General features: G+C 42.2%; 1 protein-coding gene across 10 annotated transcripts in view; it reads right to left on the reverse strand.

Annotated features, from left to right (window-relative positions):
- The window catches only part of LOC129834232 (muscarinic acetylcholine receptor M4-like), a 184,079-nt gene that overhangs the window by 119,912 nt on the left and 46,228 nt on the right, over window positions 1-17,939 (reverse strand). For 6 of the 10 annotated variants that reach the window (XM_055899003.1, XM_055899004.1, XM_055899002.1 and 3 more), the window contains 3 exons: window positions 16,323-16,505; window positions 11,561-11,641; window positions 10,588-10,691 (listed from right to left, as the gene is read on the reverse strand). In XM_055899003.1, coding sequence (XP_055754978.1) covers window positions 10,588-10,691; window positions 11,561-11,641; window positions 16,323-16,505 — 368 coding nt within the window. Of the gene's footprint in view, window positions 1-10,587; window positions 10,692-11,560; window positions 11,642-16,322; window positions 16,531-17,939 lie in introns of all 10 variants that reach the window. The other 4 variants (XM_055899010.1, XM_055899009.1, XM_055899005.1 and 1 more) reach the window with 2 other exon arrangements.

A 17,939-nucleotide genomic window follows, 5' to 3' on the forward strand; every position in this document is an offset into this window, starting at 1 on the left:
AGTGACTGCAACCTCAGTGTATGTAAACTTCCGACTTCAACTGTATATATAAAAATAATAATAAAACATTGATATAATAATACATGTTTTTATGAATATTGCTAGCAACAACAGAAAACACATTTTGAATTACATACCTACAGTAGAAAAGAGAATATAATTACTAATAATGTCAACTTTATTTCTCAACTCCTAATATTGAGCAAATTACACTCACTGGAGAATCTGACATAGGCTTTGAAAACGCACCCGCGAGTACCAGTCGCGGCAAGTGCCACTGGCTGCTGGTAAGCTTTCTTGACTGCTGCTATTTGTGAAAATGTGTTTGGAGTTACGTTTCTATCTAATAGGCTATGTTAGAGTTTACACTTCCTCCTCCATTTATAATGTGAGGAGGTCAAAATAAAAAACAATGTACCAAATATATGAACTAAATATGTTTGATTACTGGCCTCCCGAGTGGCGCAGAGGTCTAAGGCACTGCGTCACAGTGCTAGAGGCGTTACTACAGACCCGGGTTCATTCCAGGGCTGTGCCACAACCGGCTGTAGCACAGCCCGGGACGGTGCACAATTGGCCCAGCGTCGTCTAGGTTAGGGGAGGGTTTGACTGGGGGGGGGGGCTTTACTTGGCTCATCGCACCCTAGCGAGTCCTTGTGGCAAGCCGGGTGCCTGCAGGCTGTCTCCGGTCGCCACTTGAACGGTGTTTCCTCCCACACATTGGTGGCTTCCGGGTTAAGCTGGCAGGTGTTAAGGAGCGCGGTTAGGCGGGTCATGTTTCAAGGGACGCATGACTCCACCTTCGCTTCTCCCAAAAGCCCGTTGGGGAGTTGCAGCGATGAGACAAGATCGAAATTGGGGATAAAAAGGAGGGTAAAATACAAACAAACAAAAATAAAGAATATGGTTGATTACTTCTCCTTGCTATTCACCTGATAAGAAAAGACCAGAACATTTGTTTTGTGCTAACATATTATGGGGGTCCCTTGGTCATCGGTTTGCCTGGGCGGGTGTCCCTGGGCAAGAAAAGGTTGAAGACCCCTGCTCTAAAAAGTCTTGCTTTATTGCATTATGATGAAACATTGAGAATAAATTATACAGTCTAATAATATCGCAGATATTTTAGGGTTATTTTTTAGAGGGTACAACTTCTTTACGTGTTTAGTGTAATAATGCAGGCCCTGTGCACATAGAATTCAGCTGGGTACACTTCCTGGGATATGACACACTGCACAACGGAAAATCTGTTGCCCGTCTGCCAATGGAGAAATGAGTCCAAAAGCAGGAAACTGCCTAAATCCCTAATGTATTGAGCTTAATGCTGACAGCTGGAAACTTCGCCTTTTCATTGGTGAGTGCACATAACAAGCATTCAGTGGTGACAACCGGGCAGCATGCCGTCAGTTACCAGTCAGCATTTAAGCTAGTAACAGCCCGATCTGCAGTCTGATCACAGAAAAGAACATTCAGATATTCTAACATTGTTATCACAATGTTACATAACCCTCCCTGATCATAATCAGAACATCATTATCAGACAACCACAGCATAACTTCAATGTACACAACCAACCGACAGACAAATTCAGAAAGACCAAAGAGCATTGACAGGAGTTCAATAAAAATGGTATTGTAATGGGAAACAACATAGAGCAAGCAGAATGCAGCAGTAAGCATTTCATACTTTCTATATCTGCTGAAAGTTACCCAAACAGGAAATGTAAAGAGAGGAGGAAAATAGCAGGAGTTGGGATGCAATCAGCCATACTGGAGATTTCTGCTCAACACCCTGACAATCCAGTCCACTCTTATAAGAGGGGGTTCAACAGTTGCACCTACAGTTGAAGTCGGAAGTTTACATACACCTTAGCCAAATACATTTTAACTCAGTTTTTCCCAATTCCTGACATTTAATCTTAGTAAAAATTCCCTGTCTCATCACCATGTTATTTTAACAATGTGAAATGTCAGAATAATAGTAGAGAGAATGATTTATTTCAGCTTTTATTTCTTTCACCACATTCCCAGTGGATCAGAAGTTTACATACACTCAATTAGTATTTGGTAGCATTGCCTTTAAATTGTTTAACTTGGGTCAAACGTTTCGGGTAGCCTTCCACAAGCTTCCCACAATAAGTTGGGTGAATTTTGGCCCATTCCTCCTGACAGAGCTGATGTAACTGTGTCAGGTTTGTAGGCCTCCTTGCTCGCACACGCTTTTTCAGTTCTGCCCACAAATTTTCTATCGGATTGAGGTCAGGGCTTTCTGATGGCCATTCCAATACCTTGACTTTGTTGTCCTTAAGCCATTTTGCCACAACTTTGGAAGTATGCTTCAGGTCATTGTCCATTTGGAAGACCCATTTGCGACCAAGCTTTAACTTCCTGACTGATGTCTTGAGATGTTACTTCAATATATCCACATTCTTATCCTGCCTCATGACGCCATCTATTTTGTGAAGTGCACCAGTCCCTCCTGCAGCAAAGCACCCCCACAACATGACGCTGCCGCCCCCGTCCTTCATGGTTGGGATGGGGTTCTCCAGCTTGCAAGCCTTCCCCTTTTTCCTCCAAACATAACGATGGTCATTATGGCCAAACAGGTCTATTTTTGTTTCATCAGACCAGAGGACATTTCTCCAAAAAGTACGATCTTTGTCCCCATGTGCAGTTGCAAACCGCAGTCTGGCTTTTTTATGGCGGTTTTGGAGCAGTGGCTTCTTCCTCGCTGAGCAGCCTTTCAGGTTATGTCGATATAGGACTCGTTTTACTGTGGATATAGATACTTTTTTACCTGTTTCCTCCAGCATCTTCACAAGGTCCTTTGCTGTTGTTCTGGGATTGATTTGCACTTTTCGCACCAAAGTACGTCCATCTCTAGGAGACGGAACGCGTCTCCTTCATGAGCGGTATGACGGCTGCGTGGTCCCATGGTGTTTATACTTGCGTATATTGTTTGTACAGATGAACGTGGTAACTTCAGGCATTAGGAAATTGCTCCCAAGGGTGAACCAGACTTGTGGAGGTCTATAATTTGTTTTCTGAGGTCTTGGCTGATTTCTTTTGATTTTCCCATTTTGTCAAGCTAAGAGGCACTGAGTTTAAAGGTAGGCCTTGAAATACATCCACGGGTACACCTCCAATTGACTCAAATGATAGCAATTAGCCTATCAGAAGCATCTAAAGCCAAGACATAATTTTCTGGAATTTTCCACGCTGTTTAAAGGCACAGTCAACTTAGTGTTTGTAACCTTCTGACCCACTGGAATTGTGATACAGTGAATTATAAGTGAAATAATCTGTCTGTAAACAATCGTTGGAAAAATTACTTGTGTCATGCACAAAGTAGATGTCCCAACCGACTTGCCAAAACTATAGTTTGTGGAGTGGTTGAAAAATGAGTTTTAATGACTCCAACCAAAGTGTATGTAAACTTCCAACTTCAACTGTATTAATGACGGGCATGAAAACTAAAACCACTAGACTTTTCTGTCTGAGTGTCCATCAACCACAGCATCAAATGCCTCCAAGAGAGCTCCCCTACTGGAGATAAAAGGTTGTCGCCCTCTCGTCTATAAAGAGAGACTACTGCATTACTGAGTCAGGACCCACTAAGATATTCTAATACAGCCACTCATGCACTCAGTATCCCCAGCCGGGACGCTTTGATTCAAACCATTTACAGTAACTCATCTTGTCTTTGTTATTTTGAAGAGCAAATACATTTGAAAAATGCAAATGACAAAAACTCAATTTTATATGAAAATGTTAACAGTTTGGTTTACTCTTCACTAATACATTTCAACAGGAAACTTCTACGGCTCGGGTTTTCCATTGGGCTTTGGGGGATAGCCTATACACACATTTCTGGAGGGCTAACAAAATGCAGGCATTGCATATTCAACAGCTTTCCCAATACAAAATACATGGAGAAGACTGACAGACTTATATTGGTTTGACAGTGCCTGAGCCAACTGGGTGATGGTGTAATTTGAACAGGGATGGGCAACTTGGGATGGGGATGGGGGGGCCACAAAAAATCTGAACTCCCGATGAGGGGCAGCAGTGTTTCGCGGGTCTACATACCAACATCCATACAGCAATTCTACACATTTTGACATGAGGCAGAGATAAGATTTTGTTTTGTTTTGAATATGATAACTGAGTGAGATTGACCAACAAAATCTATGGGGGCCACCCCAGTCGGTAATTTGACCATCATTACTAGAAGTTTAGACAGCTGGCCGCTAGACTAACTTCCCAATCAATAAAAAAAGATGTAGCTGAACATGGGCTTATTGAGTGAATATCAGCGACTGACATATGCGAAAACCTGCTGATGCACAAACAAATTTGGAAATTGCACATTGTGTATTCTACTATTTTAACTCTCAACCGTGGCGGTGAGGAATTCATCCGCGGGGGGGAGGTCGCCAGTTTCCCATCCCTGACTTGACATAGGGTATTCAATTGCACAGCTAAAGAAAAAAAACTTGAGCAGAAAAACAATAGAAGCAGTGATCGGGAAGACTTGCTCGTGTACATCTTTAACATGTATAATGCTGTTCTCAACCCTCCCACCTGTAATCAGCATGGGAGCTGCTGCTGCAAATTCCAAGGTACATGAGAATAAATTATATGACTTATTCAAAGGGTGAACCTTAAAAGGAGGGAATTGCTTTCTTCTATACATCAGCAAGGAAGTAGCTCCTTATACGAGTTAAGCTCAAGAGATTTACTTTGGAGGAGAGGTGGATTTAGGATGGCGTGACTGAAGAGAAAAAAAGCGTAGGGATAAGCAGGAAAGGCAACAATGGAGGGTTGGAGGAGAGAGAAGAGGGGTGAAGTAGACACAGTGTGAGGGTGAAGAGAAGGCAAACCGAGTGAGAGAAAGTGACTGATCAGACCGAAGGTGAATGAGGTTATAGGGGACTGAACCAGGACAAAGTGACAAGAGAGTGACAAGACCCTCTTTTCACAGTATGTCAGAGACCCGGAGCGTCACATAATAAAACACACCTGGCATATCCTCTCTCCACTTGGCTGAACGTGTGATTTCCCTGAAGCTCATATTTTTTGTTTTGCAGTAGTCTCAAGACAAAGCCCAAGTGGGGGGAAAGGAACATTGGGGCCTTGCTGTTCAACTTCTGGGAAAGAGCTAACATGACCGACAGACTGTCTTAGAGCTAGCTGCCTTAATTAAGACTTCCTGTCTCACTGATACAGCATGCCTCCAGGTACTCTCACATCTGAACACGCACTTACAGACTGATACTAAATATTGAATTAAAACAGTATGGATTAAAGCACAAACCATTCTATATTGCATCATACACATTCCAATGGTTTAACCTCTGGTTAATGTAGTGTACATTACTCAATGATGAGAACACAAGCTCTGGGCTAAATCCACTGCCCTATTGCTGACGACATCGCGCTTTTAATTCCCTAAAATATAAGAGCAGCCAATAAATAGCGATCACTAACCGGCTACCACCCGGTTACTCAACCCTGCACCTTAGAGGCTGCTGCCCTATATACATAGAATCACTGGTCACTTTAATAATGGAACACCAGTCACTTTAACATTAGGATAGGGGGTGCTGTTGTCACTTTTTCTGGAAATCGTGTAATTTTTAAACGGCTTCCTACTCAATTCTTGCTTGTACAATATGCATATTATTATTATTATTGGACAGAAAACAGTCTCTAGTTTCTATAGTCGTTGAAATTTTGTCTCTGAGTGGAACAGAGCTCATTCTACAGCAATTTCCCTGACATGGAGTCAGATTTCACACATCTTGGCCCCTGATCTGGAGTCAGTTTAAAGGTCCCTGTGAATGCTATGAGGATACAGACACTGCTTACGTCTTCCCCTGGATGTCTTTACGTGATGACGCTTTGAATGGAGTCGATTGCGCAATCACAGCCTCTATAAAACAGATCAACGTGTAGGTAGTAACTCTTTTCCAGCTGCGCCGGACGCACGGTGGACACCGACCTGCTCTTTTTCCAAGCTTTAGTGTAGCCAGTAATATTTCTCCGGTCATGTTTTTACTTGTAATAGGTGTTAAATACATCATAAGGTAGTTAATTTAAACCGTTTTATAGCAATTTATATCCGTTTAGTGCGATTTTGGGACATTTCTTTCTGAGACACTTTCAACCTCTGGGCACGTTTCCAGTTCATGCCGAACGCAGTGGGCATTTCCACATGGGAAGAGGACAGCTTTCGACCAAAAGACGATTAGACCCAAGAAAGGATTCATAGCCCAATATTCTGATGGAAGAACAGCTCAAAGTAAGAACAATTTATTATGATAAATCGTGTTTCTGTCGAAAAATGTTAATCGCTTATGCCGCCATTTTGTTAGATGTAGCTTCGCTTGGCGCAAACTGTATTGAAAAGTAAGGATAATTAAAAAAATGTAAATCAGCGATTGTATTAAGAATTAAATTGTCTATCAATCGCTGTCCACCCTATATTTTTTAGTCACGTTTATGAGTATTTATGTATACGACTAGATCACTGTCTAATATGTCGCACGACATTTTCTGACCAGCTGGGCAACTTTTGTCATTGTCTAACCATGATTTTGGTGGCTAAATATGCACATTTTCGAACAAACTCTATATGTATGTTGTAATATGATGTTACAGGAGTGTCATCTGAAGAATTCTGAGAAGGTTAGTGAAAAAATTAATATATTTTGGCGATGTTGACGTTATCGCTCTCTTTGGCTAGAATCAATGCTCTGGTAATGTTTGCACATGTGGTATGCTAATATAACGATTTATTGTGTTTTCGCTGTAAGACACTTAGAAAATCTGAAATACTGTCTGTATTCACAGGATCTGTGTCTTTCGATTAGTGTATGCTGTGTATTTTTACGAAATGTTTTATCCTTAGTAATTAGGTAATACACGTTGCTCTATGTATTTATTCTAGTCTAGTTGTGACGGTGGGTGCAATTGTAAACTATGATTTCTACCTGAAATATGCACATTTTTCTAACAAAACCTATCCTATACCATAAATATGTTATCAGACTGTCATCTGATGAGTTTTTTTCTTGGTTAGTGGCTATCAATATCTTAGTTTAGCCGAATTGGTGATAGCTACTGGTGTTGGTGGACAAAGAAAAAATGGTGTCTTGTGCTAAGGTGTTTAGCTAATAGATTTACATAGTGTCTTCCCTGTAAAACATTTTAAAAATCGGACATGTTGGCTGGATTCACACGATCTGTATCTTTCATTAGCTGTATTGGACTTGTTAATGTGTGAAAGTTAAATATATAAAAAATATATATATATTTGAATTTCGCGCTCTGCCTTTTCAGTGGAATGTGAGAGGAGTGGCGCTAGCGGCACCCCTGTCCTAGACAGGTTAATAATGTTTACATGCGGCTGTACTCATCTCATATGTATATACTGTATTCTATTCTGCTGTATTTTAGTCAATGCCACTCCCGACTTGTTTGATATTACTGCACTGTTGGAGCTAGGAACACCCGCATTTCGCTACACCCACAATAACATCTGCTAAATATGTCTATGTGACCAATCAAATTGGATTCGACTTAGATGCCATTGGCCCTGTTGCCAACTCATCCATAAAACAAAATCTCACATTATCACAAAATGTAAGATTATATTGCTAAGTATCTGAGCAATGGGACCTGGCAAAGAAACAACAAATCCAGAATGTTTTTAGTCAACTTCACAAGTGGAATAACCCTTTATTGAAAAGAAGCAGAGTGAACAAAGGATAATGCACGACAAGATTAGCTTACGTGTGATTTAAAACACCGTATGTCCTCAATGCTTCTGAACTGCTCCCTCTATGATCCATTCTGTTTTGACATGAAACCCTTACTTTGCCATGGATTTATCGAAAGGGAAGAACTTTCACACAATAGGGAAAGAGATCCTAGAAAAACAGAGACACTGAAGTAGCAGCCACGGAAATAGAAGAGTACCGATCTGAAGTACTGTGTGTTATGCATTAAAAGCTGTACGGTTGAGGGCCTTTGTGTAAGGGTGTCATCAGTTCCAGCAATTTCGATGTTGCTGGCATATCTGTGAACTGATATACAGATGCCTCGACCAACATGTCAATGCACAGAGGGGTGAAAAGCTGACATCTGCCACCAGCCCAGTCAAAAGTAGAAAACCCCAGAGGGGGACAAGGGAGATATAAAAGCAGAAATAAAAGTAGCTTCTCTATAGTCATGCAATACAATATAGTACTTGCTACTTGGTGTGCTCTTGGTTAATATCATATAAGTCGCTGGCATCGAACATATGGTGTTAATAAAATAAAAAAAGTTGGCCAAAGATAGGAGATACTACTAAGTTCAGTTAATGTTCTTAGATAGAAATATGGATTAATGATGTATGATTTACTGGTACAATGAAAATAGCCAAAATAGGGGGCCTCCCGGGTGGGGCAGTGGTCTAGGGCACTGCATCGCAGTGCTAACTGCGCCACCAGAGTCTCTGGGTTCGTGCCCAGGCTCTGTCGCAGCCGGCCGCGACCGGGAGGTCCGTGGGGCGATGCACAATTGGGCTAGCGTCGTCCGGGTTAGGGAGGGTTTGGCCGGTAGGGATATCCTTGTCTCATCGCGCTCCAGCGACTCCTGTGGCGGGCCGGGCGCAGTGCGCGCTAACCAAGGGGGCCAGGTGCACGGTGTTTCCTCCGACACATTGGTGCGGCTGGCTTCCGGGTTGGAGGCGCGCTGTGTTAAAGAAGCAGTGCGGCTTGGTTGGGTTGTGCTTCGGAGGACGCATGGCTTTCGACCTTCGTCTCTCCCGAGCCCGTACGGGAGTTGTAGCGATGAGACAAGATAGTAATTACTAGCGATTGGATACCACGAAAATTGGGGAGAAAAGGGGATAAAAAAAATAAAAAAATAAAAAAATTGCCAAAATATTCTGAACAACCGTTGTCTGTGTTCTATCAGATCATTTCCATTTTGTGTGCTGCCTGAACCAACAACCCTCTCTGTCCACTCCATGATTGTCCTTCTCCATGGTCCTTCTCCACTGGGATTGGTAATTGCAGTGGGTTCACTCTGGGTTACAGTCTGAGCAGATAATATCAGCCTGTCTGTTCCCTTCTCTCCTGACCTTTGGGGTGACAATGAGATGTCATCGCAGGTCACCTTCTCCATTTACAAATTCTCTTTCTGCTCAGACACTGATTGGCCACCAAGATGAGAAGGGGCATAGCCTCGACCCGGTTGAGCTGCTCAATTGTCTCTCAAACTCTGAATGACGTGTGCACTGTACCTCATGTCTTTATGCAAGTTAAATGTTTCAATTAAAAGTTAAATGTTTAAAATGCACTTTTTATATCACAAAAATGAACAGTGAACCCCTAAAAGACAAAACCCTTCCAGATAACTGGCAGTTATATAAATGTGCACTAGCATTATTTATTTTTGGAATGATTAAAGATTTGCATTTATATCTCTTACATAAAGGCTCATACACATATACAAGCATATGGTCATTACTGTCCTCTGCTGGTGACAAAGCCAGTTCTCAATTTTCACTACATTTACACAGCAAAAACAAAAGAAGACTAGGCCATCTATGAACGAGCTATGCTGAATGGCTGTGAAAGGTCATTTAAAGTTAAACACTGCGTGCGCAGCTGTGGCATTTCAAGAGCAACATTACAAACCATCACCAACGCAGGTGGCACAGCAATCAGCGTAGGAAGCAAATGGAGGGCTGGGCGGAGAACTCCTGACTCAACAGGCATAAAACCCTGATGTAATTTCTCTGTTTATTAACTAGACGTCACACACACACACACACACAGACGTCACACACACACACACACACACACACACACAAATGTAAGAATTTTTCATTGAAGTTGAAAGGAAACACTAATTGTAAAACATTTGGTGTGCGTAGGAGGTTTCAGCGGTGGGCAAGACACACACAATGTCGGTGATACAGTACAATGAGAAAGAACACCATGCAGCCACAGCAGCACTCTCCTCTAATGTCTCACTGTGACTATCGGTCATTGTCAGCCAACGGAAGCAAAAGGTGAGCGGGACTATTTGCCCTGGTTTGACATGACCTGTGAACGCGTTCTACCTTTGGGTATGAGGAGTCAGAAACCATTCATAATGCAAAAGCATGGGAGGGGGGGGTAGTTTGATAAGTTCGCTCTTTGGGGCTGGTGTGGGCGTTCCAGCATGTTTGCAAGAGTGTGGGCGGGCAGGGGAAAAAAAAGAGGTTCTGAAGCGCTCTCGTCGACGAATTCATTATCTGCAACGTCCACATCGATACCACTGGAGCATGTGGATTTTGCTCCAAAAGCGTGGGTGGAGAGCACAGGGCAGTCATTACGCAGAGGCCCTCTTCGCAAACACTTACCTGTGCTGCTGCACTAACACTCATGAGTGGCTGAACTGCTCATCCATCCCGAAAATGGTACATTGTGTGGGCAGCCAGATCCTAAAGCACCAACGTGATCTGAAATATTACTGGAATGCCAGCTCTGCTAGCAGCCTAGTTTCCAAAACAGAAACACAAGATGAAAACACGAGGGATAACTCTGCCTACCTGCTAGGACCCTGTTGACAGAAGAATGGGTGGCCAGGCCAGGCTGGCCCCTCTCATGGTGGAAGATGCCAGCATATGGCAGATACTCAGGCAGTAGGAACCTCCTTGAAGAAAGAGAGTAGCATCACGTTATATAGAAATCACACAACAACTGACAGTTTGCTCACCCCATAATTAAGATATGAGAAAATTGGAGACCATCTCTGTCGCGTAATAGGGGACTAAAAAGCACAGGTAAGTTTTTATAAAAGCCTTACCCGACTCTACATTGTTGCACAAACTGATGAGGGTAGCCTAGTGTTTAGAGAGTTGGACTAGTAACCAAAAGGTTGCAAGATCGAATCCCCCGAGCTGACAAGGTAAAAATCTGTCGTTCTGCCCCTGAACAAGGCAGTTAACCCACTGTTCCTAGGCCGTCATTGAAAATAAGAATTTGTTTTTAACTGACTTGCCTAGATAAATAAAGGTTCAAAGAAATAATTTTAAAATTGTGCTGTATGATTGTGCTAATACTCACCCCTGGTTTTGGGTAGACCGATTCAAATCAAACTTTAGCAAAAGTTGGAGAATATGTAAAACATTTTCTGTATACTAATCCTCGGGACACAGATTCCCGTTATGTCATTGCCTGCTCATATCATTGGCCAAAAAACATCCATTGGAATATGAAGAGCCAATAAGTATAATGTATTCAGAGTCCAGGAGGACAAATGATGAGATTGAATAGGTTGACTATTTTCTGTTTTTGTTTTTCTGTTTCTTTTCTTTTTTTGTTGTTATGTATTTATTGTATGCTGTGTGAAGCTGTTTTTTTATTGTAGGGATGGCTGTTTTTGTTTGTTTGCTCTGCATTGTGTGTATTCCATCAGGGAAACCAGTGGAATCGCTTTAACGTGTTATCCCTTGGGTTGTACTCCGTGCACCTTTTCCCCAATAAAACAATCAATCAATTAATCATATCAGGGCCACCCACCGGGGAACAAATCTGCCAAGCGAGGGGGCAGACATACGAGCGTTGCGCGGAGCCCTGTGTCTGGCGCGATCACCGTTATCCCTGCGAAGACAGACAGACGGACAGAGAGGGAGGGAGATAACAGACAAACACATACAAAGAAAAATTAAAACCCTCTTAACTGAGCTTAACTGAGAGACCTGTGAGTAGCTGGACTCACTATATAGTGCAGGCTCACTTAAAAGTTTGATGTTAGCCTAACTTATTATTGGCTTGAGCTTGAGCCCCAGAACAAAGGGAGAAAGTTGCAGTACTGCTTGCGATCATCCAGCAGCCTCAAAAACCAAGCAGCCAAACAGAAACTCCAGAGAAGATTCGCAAAAGTTTGAAAATGCTGCAATGCATAAAGATGGCTATTTATGGCTCCAATGTTTCTCCATTAACAGGTTTGAAAAACTGCTAGTAAGTGGGCCCCTTTTCACAACACAGTATAATCTAATCTGGACACATTCAAAGGAGGAAAAACAAAGGCTAAATATTTCCAGGCCAAGGAGACACTGTATAGAACCAGGACGGCATGTAGCCTAGCGGTTAAAGACCGTTGGGCCAGTAGCCGAAAGGTAGCTCGTTCAGATCCCTGAGCAGACAAGGTGAAAAATCTGTCGACGTGCCCTTGAGCAAGGCGCGTAACCCTAATGGCTCCTGTTTGTCGCTCTGACTAAGAGCATCTGTTAAAATGACTCCAATGTAAATATCTGACCTTGCAAAGGAAGACTGTGCCATTACAGGAACATTGGTTGCTGTAATTTATTCGCCGACCCCAGGAGGAGTTAAATATGCATCATATTTCCATCAGAGTAGAGTATCAGCTGAGAGGACGCGGCTTCTGTGTGATCCACTGGACGTTTCACATTCAGAATTTGCTTTACACTTCTTGAAAACTGAGACAATGTGAAGGACGCGAGAGTGAGAAAACCCGACGAACCCGGAGCCTCTGAAAGTACTCTAATCGGAAAGCAGGCCGGAAATAGACATGCTTTCATAAATATATATTTCAATAACTGATATGAAATGTGCCAACACTCATATACCCTCAGCAATGAATTTCTAAGTCGGGCAGTCAGGTTGGCGGAATAATTCATGAACCAAATTGGTGAGGTCTAATTTTGGCTTTGAAGATGCCCCATCTCACATCAGTCACCCAGAACTGTATTTTAATAATGGCAAAATGTTGTTTGCTCCCCACTGTAATGATACTCTGTGGCTGACTGGCCTTATAACTTAATTCTATGTATGACGCTCAAGTCTAAAGTAAACCTATTTTGCGGGCCATGTTATAAATGTCCAGTACATAATGTAATAGTTACCTGGTCGAGGAGGACTTCATAAACTTGCAAACAGACTAGGGATGAAACGGTTACCGGTTTCACAATAAACCACGGTAAAATTCCCGCCGGTTGATATTAACATTTCAAATTTTTATTGTCATTAAAACTGTGCTCGATTACCGCGGTTTGAAAAACTCACGGTAAATACTGTCAAGCATCAACCAAAGTTAGCAACAGTCTGACGCGGGCGCAGCATGCAACGTGGGTTTTGTTTTGTGTGAAAACATGGCAGAAGGCAGTGACGGCGCTCGGGAGATTTTTCAGTCTTCTAAGAGGATCAAATCTGAAGTGTGGTCGTATTTTGGGTTTTGCAAGAGTGTTGAGGGAAACTTAATCGAAGATGGTCACCCTGTCTGCAGAACATGCAGTGCTAGCGGGCACATCGTCTCCCCACGCAGATCACTACTTAAACCTGACAAAGTAAATATGCTGACATTTTTACATTTTACATTTCATTTCAATGAACAAAGATGCATCCATACAGGATGTTAGGCCAGCAGCACCTGATTTCTTTATGAAGGAGAGAACGGACATACAATCAGTGCTGTTCATTTGATTTGTTTACATATTTTGTGTTATTTTAATGTCAACACCTGCACATTGGATGTGTTTACATATGGTTGTATTGTTCTTACCTGCACATTGGATGTGTTTACATATGGTTGTATTGTTCTTACATGCACATTGGATGTGTTTACATATGGTTGTATTGTTCTTACCTGCACATTGGATGTGTTTACATATGGTTGTATTGTTCTTACATGCACATTGGATGTGTTTACATATGGTTGTATTGTTCTTACCTGCACATTGGATGTGTTTACATATGGTTGTATTGTTCTTACATGCACATTGCTTTACTTGTGTTGCTTTTACATCCACGTTTGATTTGCTTACTTAAGGTTCTGTTCATTAAAACCTGCACTAGGGAAACTTTTAACTCTCATGGCCACATGGTGTCATCTTTAATGTTAATGTTATTATTTTAATGTTTATGCACACAAAAAATTCATAGTGCCGCTCATTTTATTTTTATTTTCAATATAAAATTTGGTGAAATTATTTCAGTGCGTGCATCAGTACTTTCTGAACATTTCCAGCACATTTTAACAATACCGCGAGATAATACTGATACCCGTGATAATTTTGTTCACTATATGACATTTTCATACCGTTTCATCTCTAAAACAAACTACAAACAAAAAAATGTGGACAAGGTGCACCCATAAGTAAGTTGAATAAATGTCCAGCCTCATTCTTCGCAAGCGAAATTATTTCGATGAATCCACAATTCCTTTAGGAAAGGAGATGAGAAGAAAGGAGAGCTAAGAAATGGCCTAGTGATAGATACTTTCCGTGGAAACAGGCCACAGTGTCACCGCTGCACTCTCATCTCTCTCGGATCAGCATGTTACGAAACAGGTCGAGGGTTTGGAAGAGAATTAGGCTACAGCTCTAAAATGATTTCCTCAGTACACCCCTTTAAAATACCAAGCGTTGTCGTTCTGTGCAGTTCTCAAGGGGAGCAGATTCATCTATAGTCAGACTGCTACTGTATGTTTTCACAGCACTGTAATCTAGGTTTACTTTCACTGTTTGCTGGTTCCATTACAGTGAGTGAATTCTTAACATCATTCCAAAAGCGCCATAGTGTTTGTCTGGCTATAAAGGCCATGTCTTTTCATTGTGCAACTGGCACATGACCAGTTTATTAAAGAAAAAGTGAAAATCTGTCCTCAGTTATTCTGCACGTTAAAATATTTGATTTTGTGAAAATCAAACAAAACACCTATCAATAGTGTGTATTGTGTTAAGAATTAATTGTTTTTTAAATTATTTTTAAAAATCACCTGTAGCATCCTGCTCCAGAAAGACCCCGCTCAGACAGTGCTGGTCGCACCAGCGCTATTGAAAAAATGATAATCTTATAAAGCCATCCGCAGTGCTTTATTGAGGAAAATAGACTGTTGCTATATTTCACTGTCACAATAGGGCTCCAGACTTCTCCCGATTTTTTCCGTTTAATAGAGATCCATTTGCCTACGTAGGCTAATTCATCTGTGGCTAATTCGCCAAGTGGAAATCAAAACACATTAGCTATATAGCTAACTGTAAATATGTCTCATAGTTAGCCGTGTAATTGCTCAATCTAACTGTAGATTGAATGAATGTCATAAAAACTTTCCAGCGGTACTAGCACGGACAGCAAAATGGCCAACGTGCACGAGGCTCCGCATCTCAAAGACTTACTGTACCGCAAACTTTGTTTTTTTTAAAAAAGGTGACAATCGCTCATTACTGAGAGTTGAGAAACGTCATACCCCCAGAAATCTGAGACCCCCCCCCCTCTCTTCAACTAACAACAGCCTTGTGTCTGTGCTGCATGGAGCCATCCCCCCATACTGTTACTTGCAATCACTATGGCTACAAAGTTTTCTGATCCACACCAATCATAAAACAATTGGCTAGCAGAAGCCTAAATCTGGAATGGGGGATAAGGGGATGTTGTCTTGTTATAATTCCCTGAATCCCATCAGGTTCAATAATGAACGAGAGGGTGGCAGCACATGTCTAATCTTGTCTGAAGAGAACAGACACTGTCTCCACTGATGTGGAGCTGATGCCACACCATGCAATGACCCAGTTATAACTAGCAACATTGGACCGTTTACATGCTCCAGGAATATGTCCCAGCTGGTTTCATGTAACTCGGAATACAACCCAAAGGACAATAAAAGGCATTCTAAAAAAGTTGATAGAGCGACGAATAACTTAGTTGATCATTCTGACAAACAGTTCTTATCATTATAAATAATATGTCCTTAATTGCTGGAGAGGAATAGCACCAGGGGAATTCCTTTGACCTCATTCAGCCAAAGATGCTACAGTACAAAGTCTGCAGAGGCCCGAGAAGACTGATGCCCTCAAATAAGTCCTGGGAGCATTGAATGTTACAAATCACTGACCCTGGTGGATCATGGTCCTGCAAGCAACACCATCTCCCTGCACCATCACAAATTCAACCTTTGAGAGCCACGCATCTGGCATTCGATATGCAAGTTATTTTGGTAGGAGGGTTTTTCTGCTGCTGCTTTGTTAGACAGTCATTATGCGTTCCAGATCATACAGAGGGTGTGTGGAGACATAATGGAGGGAATTAATTTCTCTCACCCATTGGCAATGGTGCCTCCCCTCTGGGGACAGAAAAGCACAGCATTCCGCTATGGTATGGTTTCATGCAAATAATTCCATTAATAGTGCTTCTTGTGGAATAAATCCCAAAGCTCTTGACAATTATAGGATGTTTCATCATAATGTGTTCTGTAAATGTCTTCATAAACAAGTGTCAAGGGATACAAAAAGGCATTGGATGTTGTAGGTTGAAGACGACTCACTCAAACTCCTCAAAGTCCGCCTCGTTGCTCTCAACGGAGGGGGAAGAGTTGCTTCCTGGGCTATCCGAGGTGGATGAGAGAGGCCGCAGTCGGCTCTGGTAGCGCAGTGATCGTTGGCGAATGCTGTCCCGCCGAGATAAGTACTGAATCATCCGCTGGGCGTAATATGCAGCAGGTGACAACCTATGAACACAGCAACGACACACAACTAAAAGCAATGGTGATCAGATAACCCAGGAGGAATAGACAATAGAAATCTGTCTGACTTTGTGCTATCCCAGTCACGTTTTTTTTGTATGTACTGTGTAGATGTGAGAGAGATTAAAGTAGATGTCACACGTCCAGATTTGATGGATGACCCTATGTGGTCCTATGTGAGCCTATGTGACCGCTATGTGAACCTAAGTGGTTGCCTGTCAGGGCATTCTGATGGTTAGGTGGGGGTCTTTGGGTAAGGGTCCAGTTGTCAGGTCAACCGGTAATGATTTATGACCCCAGCCTGATTTATGACCCTATGTAATGATTTATGACCCTATGTCCTGTTGTAGCAGGCCTGCCCATATTTGGGCTTCCGGTCAGGACATCCTGGCCGGGGTGGGGGTCTTTGGGGTAAGTGTCAAGTTGTCAATGTCGTAAATCAGAAAAAGATCATGATTTATGACCCTATGTAGTGATTGATGCCCCAATGGTTTGTAGAAAGGGGGGCATGCCCATAGGTTAGAGGGGGGGCTTTTTGGGGTAAGTAAGTGACCAGGTGTCATGTCAAACTGTTCCTGGATGTCTAGTGTTGGGGGTTGTTAATGAACATTTCAAAGAGGCTGGCTTTGCAGAAGCCTTATAAAGCCCCAAAACAATGCATGTTTAAGATTGTACAAGATAAACCCCCTGAATATTAAACAAAAATGACACACATGTCAATTTATGGTATGTTATGCTCGGCTTGTCATGAACCCAGTGAACAAAGCATTGAGGAAGTTCTGTGTGAAGCTCCAGAATGTTTTAAAGGATTTTTGGGTACGAGTGAGGGCCATATGTCTTACATATTCCAGCCGGAGGATTCTACGGTAAAGATCTTCAACGCCAGTGGCCCCAAACCCATTTATCAGGCAAAACCTGGGAGTTTTTCTCCTGCTCTGGGCATGAGAGAATGGCTAAACATCAGGCTGGCTCTTTGTAAAATTGAACAGGTCCTGAGTGGCACAGCTGTGCCAGGCTATGCGTTGGAAGAACAGGTCCTCGGCCGCAGTGATCTCAAGGCTCTAAGAATTGCTTCAATGGACTATAACCCGGACAACAAAGTGACAATTTTAGCCTGTGAAGTTTATGATGCGGGTAATGCTACAAAGTCTGTCAATTCTCCAGTAGCATCCAGAGCATGCAAAGATGTCAACTTTTTTATTCCTGTGTTTAGTTTTAAATGGATTGATTATCCAATTTTCATAACACTTATGAATAAGCTGGACATTCTCTTCAAAAATCGCGAACAGTTAAGGCGCTGGCCTCGACTTTTCTTGAGACATAGCCAGGACCAAAGGGCCCGACGTAGAATGTACCCCTGGAGTGGAAAATTACCAAGTGTTGATGAGCCTGGCAAGAGATCCCGGCATTTTGATGACC

The sequence above is a fragment of the Salvelinus fontinalis genome, chromosome 35 (genome assembly GCF_029448725.1).
Source record: "Salvelinus fontinalis isolate EN_2023a chromosome 35, ASM2944872v1, whole genome shotgun sequence".
NCBI classification, from domain to species: domain Eukaryota; kingdom Metazoa; phylum Chordata; class Actinopteri; order Salmoniformes; family Salmonidae; genus Salvelinus; species Salvelinus fontinalis.